At 40.5% G+C, this 12,887-nt stretch overlaps 1 protein-coding gene across 2 annotated transcripts in view; it reads right to left on the bottom strand.

The window, feature by feature from the left end:
* Window positions 1–10,703: 10,703 nt before the first annotated feature.
* pdgfd (platelet derived growth factor d) overlaps window positions 10,704–12,887 on the bottom strand; it is a 68,723-nt gene continuing 66,539 nt past the window's right edge. For both annotated transcript variants that reach the window (XM_077611744.1, XM_077611745.1), the window contains exon 7: window positions 10,704–11,006. In XM_077611744.1, coding sequence (XP_077467870.1) covers window positions 10,872–11,006 — 135 coding nt within the window. In that variant the 3' untranslated portion in view covers window positions 10,704–10,871. The remainder of the gene's footprint in view (window positions 11,007–12,887) is intronic.

Here is a 12,887-nt window from a genome sequence, read left to right on the forward strand (position 1 = left end):
CGGGCTAGTTACGCTAGCTACTATTTGCGAATGGATTGTGGCCGCCTGGACGAACGTATAAAACTCAGCGTTTTCGATGACTCATTTGGACAATTGTTCGATTCGGACACAGAAAATGAGGACTTTGATGGATTTGTGGGTGATGATGACGTGAGTACATTGTAAAATGGCTAAATAAAGTACAACCGAACTCAGTTTTGCTTCCGTTGCCTTTTTAAAAACGTGTTTTTAGCGTGTGTCCGTATGTTTAAGATGGTGTATGTTTTGCCATGCCTGGCTGCGTCTTTAAAAACGGTGCGTCCTCTGTGTGTCAAATACAGAAATAGCACTCGTTACTCACACTGCGCCTTTAAATGCAATGCACCATATAGTCGTGAAAATACGGTACAGACGCTCCCCTATTTACGAACATTCGAGTTACGAACATGTCTGCAAATTGCGTTTATGTCGAAAAATGTTCGTAAGTTCAATTTTGTATTGCGCGCCTTTTTCCGAGTAGTGCATCTTTCCGCCGCTAATACCGATGCCTGGCGCCGTGAGAGCTCAGCTCACCCAGCATCTACCTTCCTCTGCCCAGTTCGTTGCAGTGTGGAAGTGCGTGAATGTATCTCCAGTGCGCAAAGAACCTTTTTCATTTTTATCATTAAATATCTCATGCATCCATTATTCAATATGGTTGGTGAAAAGCGAAATGCTTCTATTGAGGGAGGTGCAAGGAAGAGGCAAGCCATTTCATTTAAAATGAGTGGCAATAATAACGAAGCTTGATGCACGTGAGAAAGTGGTGAGCATTGCACGTGAATACAACTTGAATTGTTTGACCGTCAGTACCATTTATAAACATAAAGATCGAGCAGCAAGACCCAAATATTGAACGTTGCAAAAAGTTTGCAAATCAATTGAATGATACCATACAGTGCTACCGCATCATTTATGATGAAAAAAAGAAAACTGCAATCGTCATTAGATAGCTTCTTTCAGCCAGTTTCTAGTAAATCTCTCTCTCTCTCTAATGTATGTATACAGTACTGTATGTATTCTCTCCATGTTATTAAATGTTTTTTTCAGTACAAACCAATGTGTGTTACTTTTACAAGCCTTAAATATACAAATGCACTTATTTAAAACTTCAATATACTTATATAGGCCTTAAACATAAATCATAATACAAAATAGTATAGCACTGAGCAACTTACGATCAAATTCAACTTATGAACAATCGCTCGGAACCTAACTCGTTCGAAAAAAAAAATGAATTAAGTAGGGGAGCGTCTGTATAGTTAAATTAAGTTTTTCTCAAAACCAATAGGTCACATAATACAAGTACGACAATTTCTGTCTAGTGTGAATGGTATAAAAGGCAAGTTGTATAAGGACAAAAGCAATAAAATATAATTTTTGGAGTAAATTCTGACAGCCTGCAAATAGAAATCATATTCTGATGTCAGGTTTGAGGATGTGGAGTTGATCCAATTGTAGTTGTGAAGCCAAGGAGATATTTTAGTGTGCAAACAGCTTGACAGTTCACTTGGACTGAAATGTGACTATGAATTGTGCATCCGAAAAATAACAGTCTTATTGTATTTCCAAATGCCTTTTCAGGGAAATTTAACTTCCTCTTGGAAGGTGAAAAATTAAGAAATAGAGAAAGCATTTCTGACACCAACTTCCTCATGTCAGGGCCATGAGAGACAAGCAGGATGTCCATGTGTGCTTTTGGCAAAGACAAATGAGAGGTAGGAAGTGGGAAAATAAAAGGGCGGTAGCAGACTGACTAATAACAGTGACAACTTGACCAGGGGAAAACACAGGTCGACCCATCTGCATCCTACACGGTTTTACTTTTTCTCTTTGGGAGACTTTTAGTCAAAGCAGTTTGCCTTGAAAGATACATAATGTCACACTATATATTGCTTTTACAACAGAGGAAATGTTTTTAACATGTTACCCACACAAGTCATACTCATTTATCCTTCACCATGTACCAAGAACTTAAATCTGGGCTGGACTTACAATTTTTTGGATGTTGTAGGAACAAAATCAATCACAACAATCAAGCCCATTATCAGGTCCATGTGCTTGGAAGCCTGGCATTGAATTATTTTTTATGAAATATAAATGGATTTTACCCGCAGCAATGCAATGGTGACAGGGTAGTTTGTGATGGAACACTGACAATCGGTATGGGCATGTATGGGGAAAAAACAACACTCTACCTGAGCATTGATCCATTGCTGTATAATGTACCTGCTGGTTTACATGTCCCAGGATTGAAGGGATAACAATTCAAGCATGATTGATAATCATAATTTCTTTCATTGGTTGTCTTTCAGGGCCCTCGAGGGCAACTTCACAATTAGTTATGGTAATAAATAAACATGGACAGAAGAGAAATGAGGTGGATAGAGGGAAAGGATGTGGCAGGGAGGATGATTAGGGTGACATGGAGGTGCAAGGTTACAAAAGTCAGCATGAATATTTTAAATTTGATGGGCCATTGGATGATGTGCCTTTGGATTGGAAACCAGTGGAGTTACCACATAACTAGAGTGATGTTCTACATGCAGAGGGGTCAGGTGATAATCAGATTGTCACATTTCTGAAGAAGCTGTAATTTATCAGAGGGACTAATGAGGGAAGCCAAACAGTAGAGAATGACCATGGTGTGAAATGATGAGGCCGTTGGCTAGGCTGGAAACACTAGGGAGAGAAAAGGATTTATATTGCCTAGTCCTTGAGGGAACATTTACCTTGTGTAAGAAATGATTGATACAGTAAGAATATCTATTCTACAGACACAATTCTGATGTTTAACAGAGGCATCTTTCATATTAAAGTATTCAATTTTCTGTCTTTCTCTTTCGAGATGTGTGCGCGAATACTAATATTATTCTGTGTTCCATGATGTTTCTTTGGTGCTAAAAGAAACATTCCTCAAATAAGAACACAAACACCTATACTCAATAACTTCTCTTCAATTACAGTATAGTAATACCTTGAGATGCGAGCTTAATGCGTTCCGGGACCGAGCTCGTATGTCGATTTACTCGTATCTCAAATCAACTTTCCCCATAGAAAGGAACTTAATACAAATGACTAATTCGTTGCAACCGTCTGAAAAAACACCTAAAACAGGGTATTACAATGGAAAAACATATTGCAATTGGTTCTAATTCAAAATCTATTCCTAAAAGAGTAACAAATAACTATGTATCTAGTTCAATACTAAAATGAGACAATTTTCAGTACAACACGGAGTGCGTGGAGGGGAGAGACACTTTGGATGGCAATGTGCTCGTAACATAACATAAAGATAAATTTAACTTAAATGAACTTCGATTACGATACAGACACACTTAAAAATAAGTTATAATCTTACCTTACACTAAACTTAATACTAATTTTGTTTTAATTTTTTAACTTTTCTTCCGGCTTGGCTCTTTTGGCCTCGCTTCCACCCTCACTTTTAGTCTGAGTTTTTAAAAGGAACCTATCAAGGGTTGTTTGCTTTTTTTTCTCCCCTTCAAAATATTACGAAAATGACGCACACAAATGTCTTCACAATAGGATAACGCACGACCACTTCACAATTTGTCCAGGGGCTCCTCTCGTATTGGCGAGCCAGCTCCGTCACGCGTGCACCACTCTAATGTTTTTTTTTTTTATTATTTCGTGCTTGATATTGATTGTTATCATACGCCCTTTTTTCGCACTACCCTTCATTGCACCTGCTTGCTTTGGACCCATTGTTTTTCCCTTAATTCTGCAATGACTAATGCAATAAAAACACGGAAAAAATGCAACGCTCCGCCCAGTGCTTGTAGATATCGTTACACCAGGGAGATGCGGCGAGAAAGACAATGCGCTGTTATCATAAGCAGCCTCTTGCGTCTCGGCCACCTGACTGTCTCGTATGCTCGTATCTCAAAATTTGCCTCGAATCTCAAGGAAATATTTGCTCGGAATTTTACTCGTATCTAAAATTCCTCGTATGTTGGCGCACTCATACGTATGTCAAGGTATTACAGTAATTCTAGTGCCTCAGGACTCATTTTATCTCTCCTTATTATAATGACTCTTCTTGTCTCTGTTCTATCACATCACATGGAACAGTGGTGGCGAACACTGCTTTTGAGCTGCATTTGGCTCCCAGCCAAAATGAATGCGGCTCTTAGCTTCTTATCATATTTTGTATATACACTGTTGCCCTTTGCCTCGTTTCATGTATCTTTTACAGTGGTACCTCTATATACGAGCAGCTCTACCTATGAGATGCTCGAGATACGAGGAAAATTTCGAGCAAATCATTCGATCTAGATACGAGAAAATTTTCGAGATGCGAGAAAGCCAGGTGGCCATGACATGACAGGCTGTTTATCATTGTAGCGTCTTTGTAGTGTCTTTTTTGCCGCATCTCTTTTGTGTATAACAGATATCTACGAGCACTGAACGATTTCTTCACACGAGTTTCTCCTACACATGGACCAGAAAACGCACAACGCGCATGCGCGGGCAAAAAGAGGGCTTTCTGGGTAATGAAGTATACTCGTGCACACAACGCCGATAGCCAATGGCCCCCTTTCTCAGAATAAAACTTCATTACCCACAATCAATACGTGGGTACGTTGAGCTGTTGCGTTTTCCCCCCTTAGCCTGTTAGCTCTCATCAGCGGAGCAATCGCTAATTCAAGACTACTTCTCGTTGGCAAGTGGTCGTGCGTTATCCTATTGTGAGGACATTTGTGTGCATTATTTTCGGAATATTTTGAAGGGAATACAACAGCAAACAGCCCATCGATAGCGAACGTGAGGGTGGAGGCGTGGCAAACAGCTAACCCGGCCAGGAGAAGGTAAAAAAGATTAAAACGAAATTGGAATTCAGTTTTGTGTAAAGTTACATTAAACGTATGTTTGAGTGTGTCTGTGTATATTAATCCAAGTTCATTTAAATTTGTTTGTTCGGTTACGAGTGCATTGCCGTGGATAAAGTCCCCCGGACCCATTAAAAACAAATATCGAATTATATATTAATTTAAGTTTTGTAAGGGGAAGAAAGTGTTATGGTAAATAATATGGTTTTAATTGTGTGTTTCTATGTGTGTCTGTCTGTTTTGGCAGGTCACTGTGTGGTGTGGCTCTTTGACTCTCACAGTTTAACATTTTTGCTCTTTTTGTCTAATTTGTTCGCCACCCCTGACTTAGAATATCACACACTGTTAAAATGAATTTTGTCAAATTGTATTTTTCAGGAACTTGAAAGGAAACATTGTGCTTCTTGTATTTTACGTAGAAGTCATTGACTGAGCTTTCTGCAGCCTTTAAGTCTTTCAAATCCTTGCAGCATATCCTCAGCCAGCTGCATTCTGCTTCGAATTCAACAATTTTTTGGGTCTGTTTTTTTCAAAGTAGCATATTATGGATAACATTAGCCTTTAACCTCTGAGAGCATTAAAATGCACAAGTGCTTCCATTACACTTGAGGTATTATCATTTATTTAATGGAACAGTTTGAATTGAAGAAGTCAGTTTTATTTCACTCTTTTAAATGGGGAAAGCCACAATTGTCCTCCACCTGATGTCTGCAGATTTCTCACATATGGTCTTTTTACATAATTGAAAAGAAATATCTAATATTCATACCTAAATGAAAGGCTTTTCTATAATGTAGTGTAAAAGGTGGGTGGAAGTGCTTCTGGACGTGGCAAAGACGGGCCTGAGGATCAGAAGGCACAGAAAGGGAAATGTGTTTGAGTGTGTGTGTGTGTGTGTGTGTGTGTGTGTGTGTGTGTGTGTGTGTGTGTATGTGTGTGTGCATGGATGCCTCTGAGAATATGAACTTTTCAGCTTTTCATTTATCATTAAAGAAAATGGACATTGCAAGATAAAATCCCTCTTAACACAATCCTGTGAGAATAGAATTTATGTATGATGTGAGGCAACCCCCGGCTCAAAGGTGATGTACTGTATGTTTTTATCTGAATATTAGTAGAATAAGGTTGCATATTTTCACCCAAACAAAACAACATGGCTGTTTTCCCACATTTCTCTCTGCTGCATGTCAACTTCAATGTGTGCGTATGTGTTATGAACACTGGATAATATCATTGGGATCCGGCTCCCAAGGATCTTGTAAGCTAAAGTACTGAATATGCCATTAAAGTGAACACATGTTCAAATAATTATAGAGCAAGTCAAAGTCTAAGTATAAACAGTCAACAAAAGCTGATAGTGAAACTATTTGGACAAGGGTTACAATGAAAGAATTGAGATGTTTCTTTCATTCTTTTAACTCTCTATTTCCTGGTTCCTCTGGTGGTGCAGCACACATTTGACGTGATGTTAAAGACGTTGAAAGCATCACACAACCACAAGAATGGAAGTCAACATGAATGAAAGAAGATGAAAGTGAGCAGGGATGAAAATGGTCATATTATGGCAAATATAGTAGCTTGAATAACAAGACACCAGAGAGAAGAATGGATGAAGAAAATTATCTCACAGCTCTGGGGTCCTGGGTTCAAATCCAGCTCGGTCCACCTGTGTGGAGTTTGCATGTTCTCCCCGTGCCTGCATGGGTTTCCTTCGGGTACTCCGGTTTTCTCCCACATTCCAAATATATGCATGGTAGGCTGATTGGCCATTCTAAATTTCCCCTAGGTATGGGTGTGAGTGTGCATGGTTGTTCGTCTCCTTGTGTCCTGCGATCGGCTGGCCCCCGATTCAGGGTGTCCCCCGCCTCTGGCCCGGAGTCAGCTCGGATAGACTCCAGCACCCCCTGCGGCACTAATGATGATATAGCGGTTCAGAAAATGAGATGAGACATCTATGGTGTCTGGTAATTTTAAAATGTGTACAGCTTCAGTTAAAATACATTCCTACCAGGTGTAGGAAAAAGACAAAGCCATCTTTTGAAAAGAGTAAACAAATTTTAACTTTTTATTTATTTTTTAATCTGATTATCAATTTAGAAAATGATATCAGGGCTAACAATAAATTTACTTTAACATAGCCAGGCTAACCACAGCCTGCTGTCACACTCAATCACTGAATACAAAATCAACCATTAAGTCATTCCTTCAGGGCACATCGGCCATTAATTTCAATCTGACTGATTGCTGACCTTACTGAAGATACATTGGCCTATAAAGCATATATAAGGTTTTCATGGTGACTCATGCATAGTTCTGTACCAAACAACATTGAGCCCTTCTCGCTGTAGTATCTTGTAGTGTTTTCTTATTTCCTTCCTTCAGCTCAAAGATCCTTCCATCTGTTACAAAAATGTTTCTTCTTATACATGATCAAACACAAAGAAGTGACTACAAGACTCACTGAAGCTAGAAATTCTTTATTTATCAAAACCATAAAGATTATTTTTCCCCAATCAAAACCACGAGAAAGACACAATAAATTAACATCGTTTTGTCATGAATACTTCAAAGAGAGCAAAAACTGCATTTTTTTTCCCTTGTTCAAACAGTCAAAGGTTTGACAGAACTGATGTGTGAGTCACAAATGGAAACAGAAGAGAAAAACGAATGCAAGTCTTGACAAACTTTCAAAAATTCATTGGGAATGTAGAGTTTGTGATGTCATATTTTACTCATCTCGCTTTGTCTGTTATTTATTGAAAGCCATCTTGGCATGCGCAACACTAGAAGCACTGACAACTTCGCAAGACAGAACCCAATCAAATAGGCAGTCTAATATTGTTAGGATTGACTTTCTTTGCAACAAGTACAGTGGGGCAAATAAGTATTTAGTCAACCACCAATTGTGCAATTTCTCCTACTTGAAAAGATTAGAGAGGCCTGTAATTGTCAACATGTGTAAACCTCAACCATGAGAGACAGAATGTGGAGAAAAAAACAGAAAATCACATTGTGGGATTTTTAAAGAATTTATTCCCAAATTAGAGTGGAAAATTTGAATTTGGTCAACTACAAACAAGCAAGATTTCTGGCTTTCAAAGCGGTCTAACTTCTAACAAGGTCTCCACTCGTTACCTGTATCAATAGCATCCGCTTTTACTCATTATCGGTATAAAAGACACCTGTTCACAACCTCAGTCTCTCACACTCCAAACTCCACTATGACCAAGACCTGTCGAAGGACACCAGAGACAAAATTGTAGACCTGCACCAGGCTGGGAAGACTGAATCTGCAATAGGTAAAACGCTTGGCGTAAAGAAATCAACAGTGGGAGCAATTATTAGAAAATGGAAGACATATAAGACCACTGATATTCTCCCTCGATCTGGGGCTCCATGCAAGATCTCACCCCGTGGTGTCAAAATGATAACAAGAACGGTGAGCAAAAATCCCAGAACCACACGGGGGGACCTAGTGAATGACCTACAGAGAGCTGGGACCACAGTAAGAAAGGCTACTATCAGTAACACAATGCGCCGCCAGGGACTCAAATCCTGCACTACCATACGTGTCCCCCTGCTGAAGTCTGTACACATCCAGGCCCATCATTGTGTTCATGACACTACATCGAGCTTCACTATATCAACCAATGGGAACATCATGCTCACACATCAAAGTGGCGCTGACACTGACTCTAGTGCTGCTACATCGACCAATGTGGGAACTTGGCGGGCAGGAAATATGCGGGCCAGCCGGCCCGGGAAACCTGGTTCGTGGCTTCGGCACGGGTGCGACTGGCGGCCGACCCGGCACGGGTGCGACTGGAGGTCCAGCCGGCACGGGGATTCTTGTGTGTGGCTTTGGCATGGGTACGACTGGCGGTCCAGCCGGCACGGGGAGTCTTGTGCGTGGCTTCGGCACGGGAATACGGGAAGCTTGGACGGGAGAGGTCATGCGAGGAGCTTGGACGGGCGAGGTTGAGCGAGAAGCTTGGACAGGCGAGGTCGAGCGAGGAGCTTGTTCAGGGGCTCGAGCGTCCAGCCCCTCCTTCCGCTCCTCCCTGCGGCCCGGCGCTCACCGCCTCCTCCGGGAGGACGGTGCAGGATGCCGGCCGCAACATGGCGGCCCATTGTAGATGGCCAGCCGACACGGGGAAAAACCTCGCTGCTGCGCCTCCCCACAACGACAAGATGGGCGGTATTCGAAACTCCTACCTGAGCCTCCCCGCCAGCCGCCACGTGGTGGTCCATTGTAGATGGCCAGCCGACACGGCGAATCCTGGTTGGGGTAATCCAGGTCGGAGTAATCGGAGAAGTCGGGGCCAAATCCTCCGGGGGATGTATCGAAGTCCGAATAGGCTGAGGGAATCACAGTCCGAGTCCGAATCTCCAGCCCACAAATCAATTAGCTCCTGGTCATCCTCACAATAAAAAAAATCTGAGTCCAAACCAAGATAGCTGAGGCGTTAAACCGGGGCCGATGGAGGCTGGGGATTCACCCTCCAGAGAGGAAAAGAATAGCTGGAGTTCGAATCCAGATAACTCGGGCGATGAACAGGGGGCGACGGAATTCGGGTATTCTCACTTAGTTGTGCGAGTAGCCAGGAGCGACGGAGTGAGGGATGGGGCGGGTTCTCGGTGGAGTATGAGCTGGGGTCGGCGTTGGGTCCATGTGGTCGGATCGTTCTGTTACGTCCACCAGAGACGTCGTGGCGAGGTAGGAGGGATTAGGACCCAATCGGGGGAAGCAGGTGAGGATGAGGCAAATTGTGCTCATAACCAAAACTTTAATAACTTAGGAGGGACCTTACAAAATAACAAGGACTTGTGAAACGAAACATGAAACCAAACCGGACTAGGGAAAACACGTGGAATCGAGGAGCAAGGTAGCGTGGATGCAAGATAAGGGAATTTAGGCAGACGATCCAAAAATGACATTAAACTCAGTGGGGTTTAAATAGAAACATCAACCATTTCTAAGAAAACCAAGGTTGTGTGTTGGAATTTTGGTCTAATTATCCAAAAGAATGTTTGTGAGTTAAAACACTAGCCGCACACTCCCTACTCACAAGGTCTGTTGTTTTTAATTCCGCATTTTTTTTAAACTCAGTTTAAGTTATGGGTCTACTTTCCACCAATTTATTCAATGCCTTTGTTAATCTTTTAAATCCTGGGTGTACAGATACTTACAACAAAAGTTTTATTAAATAGGTTATTAAAACAATCTTCACATGAGAAGTTAATTAGATTCAGGAGCAATCTCGATTCTCTTTTATTAATAATTGGTTAATTAGTTGCTTGAATCTTAGGTGTATTCAACTGTGATCCAAAACTGTAGTTTGTTATGAAACATTATCTGCTAACATCTGACAAGTGCCTCTCTTTCTCCCATCTTTTTTGTGACGTTTTTCGGCCACGAGGTCAATGGATTCATCCGTGTACTGTAAGCAGAATTCACGGTTTGTGTCTGGAATGCCCAGAACGCACAGAAAACAGACTAGAGTGCAGAAGTCTGTGCTGACATCTCCTCTGATGTGTTTAGTAGTGAGTGTTAGCAGTTGATCTGTGTATGTGCTGCGTGCAAGAAGAGACATTGAGGAGGAAACAAAAGGGAGGGAACAGGGTAGAAATGGTAAGAAGGACAAAGGGATTCTGGAATTCATGCAGACAAGAATGTGTGCAAAACAAAGAAGGGCTTTGTGGAAAATCAGGAGGTGGGGAATTCACTATGATAAAAAACTGCTTTTCCGTCTTGTGCTAAGAATGACTGTCATCTTGGATTCATATTTCCGCTGTTCTTTCCTCCGTTCATTCAATAAATGTATTTTAAAATTCGGTACTGTTTGACTTTATTGTTTGGTCTTATAAATTGTAAGGTTACAAGTAGTGCCTCAACCATCATAACATTTTGTTTCCTTTCCGCATTTACGACAAAGCAGGTCTGATAAAAGGTTCATGGTAGAATGTGTAACACAGTTCAAAATAGTTTGTGGCAGTATCTCAGCGAGGAGGCTCGGAGGGACAGGTACATTCACACTTGTCATGGTGTGTGAGGAAGATCTCATCGATGACCCAGTACACCCTTGTCCTGCGATGACGATGGTGCAGAGTGGTCTGTGGGGCGTACTTGAGCACCTGGAAGAGACGAGGGAAAGGATCCGATAAGGCACTGGACTTCAAATTCTTTAATCATTTCCTTCTAATCCTGTCCTTTGGAATGAGTGTGTGATGCACTGAATGCTGGAGTGAACATCATGGATTTGTTTAAACCAATTAGCAGGCTTATTTCCGTTTCCGATACAAGCTATGCTTTTGTAGATGCAGCACGGCATCTAATTGATGGAAAAAGCGGATTTACTCAGTTACTCAATTTGTCACTTGCATCAGGCCACTCATCCCCAAGGAGAAATCTGCATTCCAAAATATGCAGAGCATAATCAGACCTGGAATGAAACTACACTCGTATCATATTTTGCAATGCTAGAAGAAAGTGTGCAAAATAATGGTCATTTTTTTTACATTTCTCGCATATAGATGAAAAAAAACTATTTAAAGTAGAATCCAGTGTGCATAAGGATGGATCTATGAAAATAGATTGATATTTGATGATGGACAAAGAATTGTTGAATTCAATCGGAAAAATTACTGCAATATACAGACTATGTTCCATTGATTTAATTTGACTTGATTTCAACATTAAAATCCTGCGGAAAGTAAAAAATTGAAAATTTTATGTGAAATACTGAAAATTATTTGGACAGAAAGCAGCAAAACCACAAATTGTGTACAGAAAACAGTAAAAAAAAATGCGTTTTACAACAAACAGGTCATAAAATTGACTGCAAACACAAAAAATAAATTCAACAATCATAATAATTTATTACAACTATAGTTACTTTTTGTATTGTGTATTGTTTAGAAGTTGTTTCTCTCGTCACTTAAAGATTAAATCAGAAGACAACAAAAATGTTACTCTTACCTGTACTGTATTTTCAGAACTATAAGGCGCACTTTTTTCATAGTTTGGCTGAGCCTGTTACTTATACATACTTAAGTGCAACTTAAATGTCTTTTAATTTTTACTCTGACCTCCAACAGCTTGGTAGGTTGTGTTTTTATAGTTTTTAAAAACAATAAATATGATGCATTAACAGGTGACTGCCTATTTTGTCGGACGGCCCGGTGAAGGAGTGGTTAGCGTGTCGGCCTCACAGTTCTGGGGTTGAGGGTTTGATCTCAGGTCGGTCCGAATCGTGTGGATTTTGCATGTTCTCTCCTGGCTTGCATAGGTTTTCTCCAGGTACTCTGGTTTCCTCCCACATCCCCAAAACATGCAGGGTAGGATGGTTGAACACTCTAAATTGCCCCTAGCAGAAGGGTGGGAATCAACTGGCCTTTCATAGTTCAAAATTGAAGAAAAAAAAGACCTAACCATGCTTTTCTCTATATTTGCTGAATGGGTAATGTTAAAAGAAATAGGAAATACTTTGTTTTTTTATGTATTTATTTTTTATATAATTAGCATAGGCCCAACTGATGAAACACTTGCTATGATTAATCACAGCGCTTCTGAGCGCAGAAATAATGGGATGAGTAACAATGCAATAAAAAGCGGAAGATGCGCACACACAATTACCGGTATAACCAAAATTCTGCATGTCTGCAGCCTAATTATTAGCAATTACAAATAGAAAGATAGAGTGGGACTCAAAAATGAAACAATGAGAGAACAAAGAGACAAAGTAGATAAAGTGAGAGCTTTAAAGGGATAAATTGAGAGGGGAATTATGGGAGGATCAGTTTGCTGATGGGTGCTCAAAAAACTGATCAGATTGTACATTGCTCAGAAAAGAACAAACAATGTACAGCTATGGCATAAAAATGGAAATATAATACAATCATAGACAACCTCTTTTTTTTTAATTTGCCTTTTATCTCATTTAAATAAATGTCATAATCCTCTTGCCACATTGAGTTTTAGTATGAGTTGAGTATTTAGTTATACAGTGGTACCTC

This window comes from Stigmatopora argus, chromosome 10 (assembly GCF_051989625.1).
Source record: "Stigmatopora argus isolate UIUO_Sarg chromosome 10, RoL_Sarg_1.0, whole genome shotgun sequence".
Classification (NCBI taxonomy): Eukaryota; Metazoa; Chordata; class Actinopteri; order Syngnathiformes; family Syngnathidae; genus Stigmatopora; species Stigmatopora argus.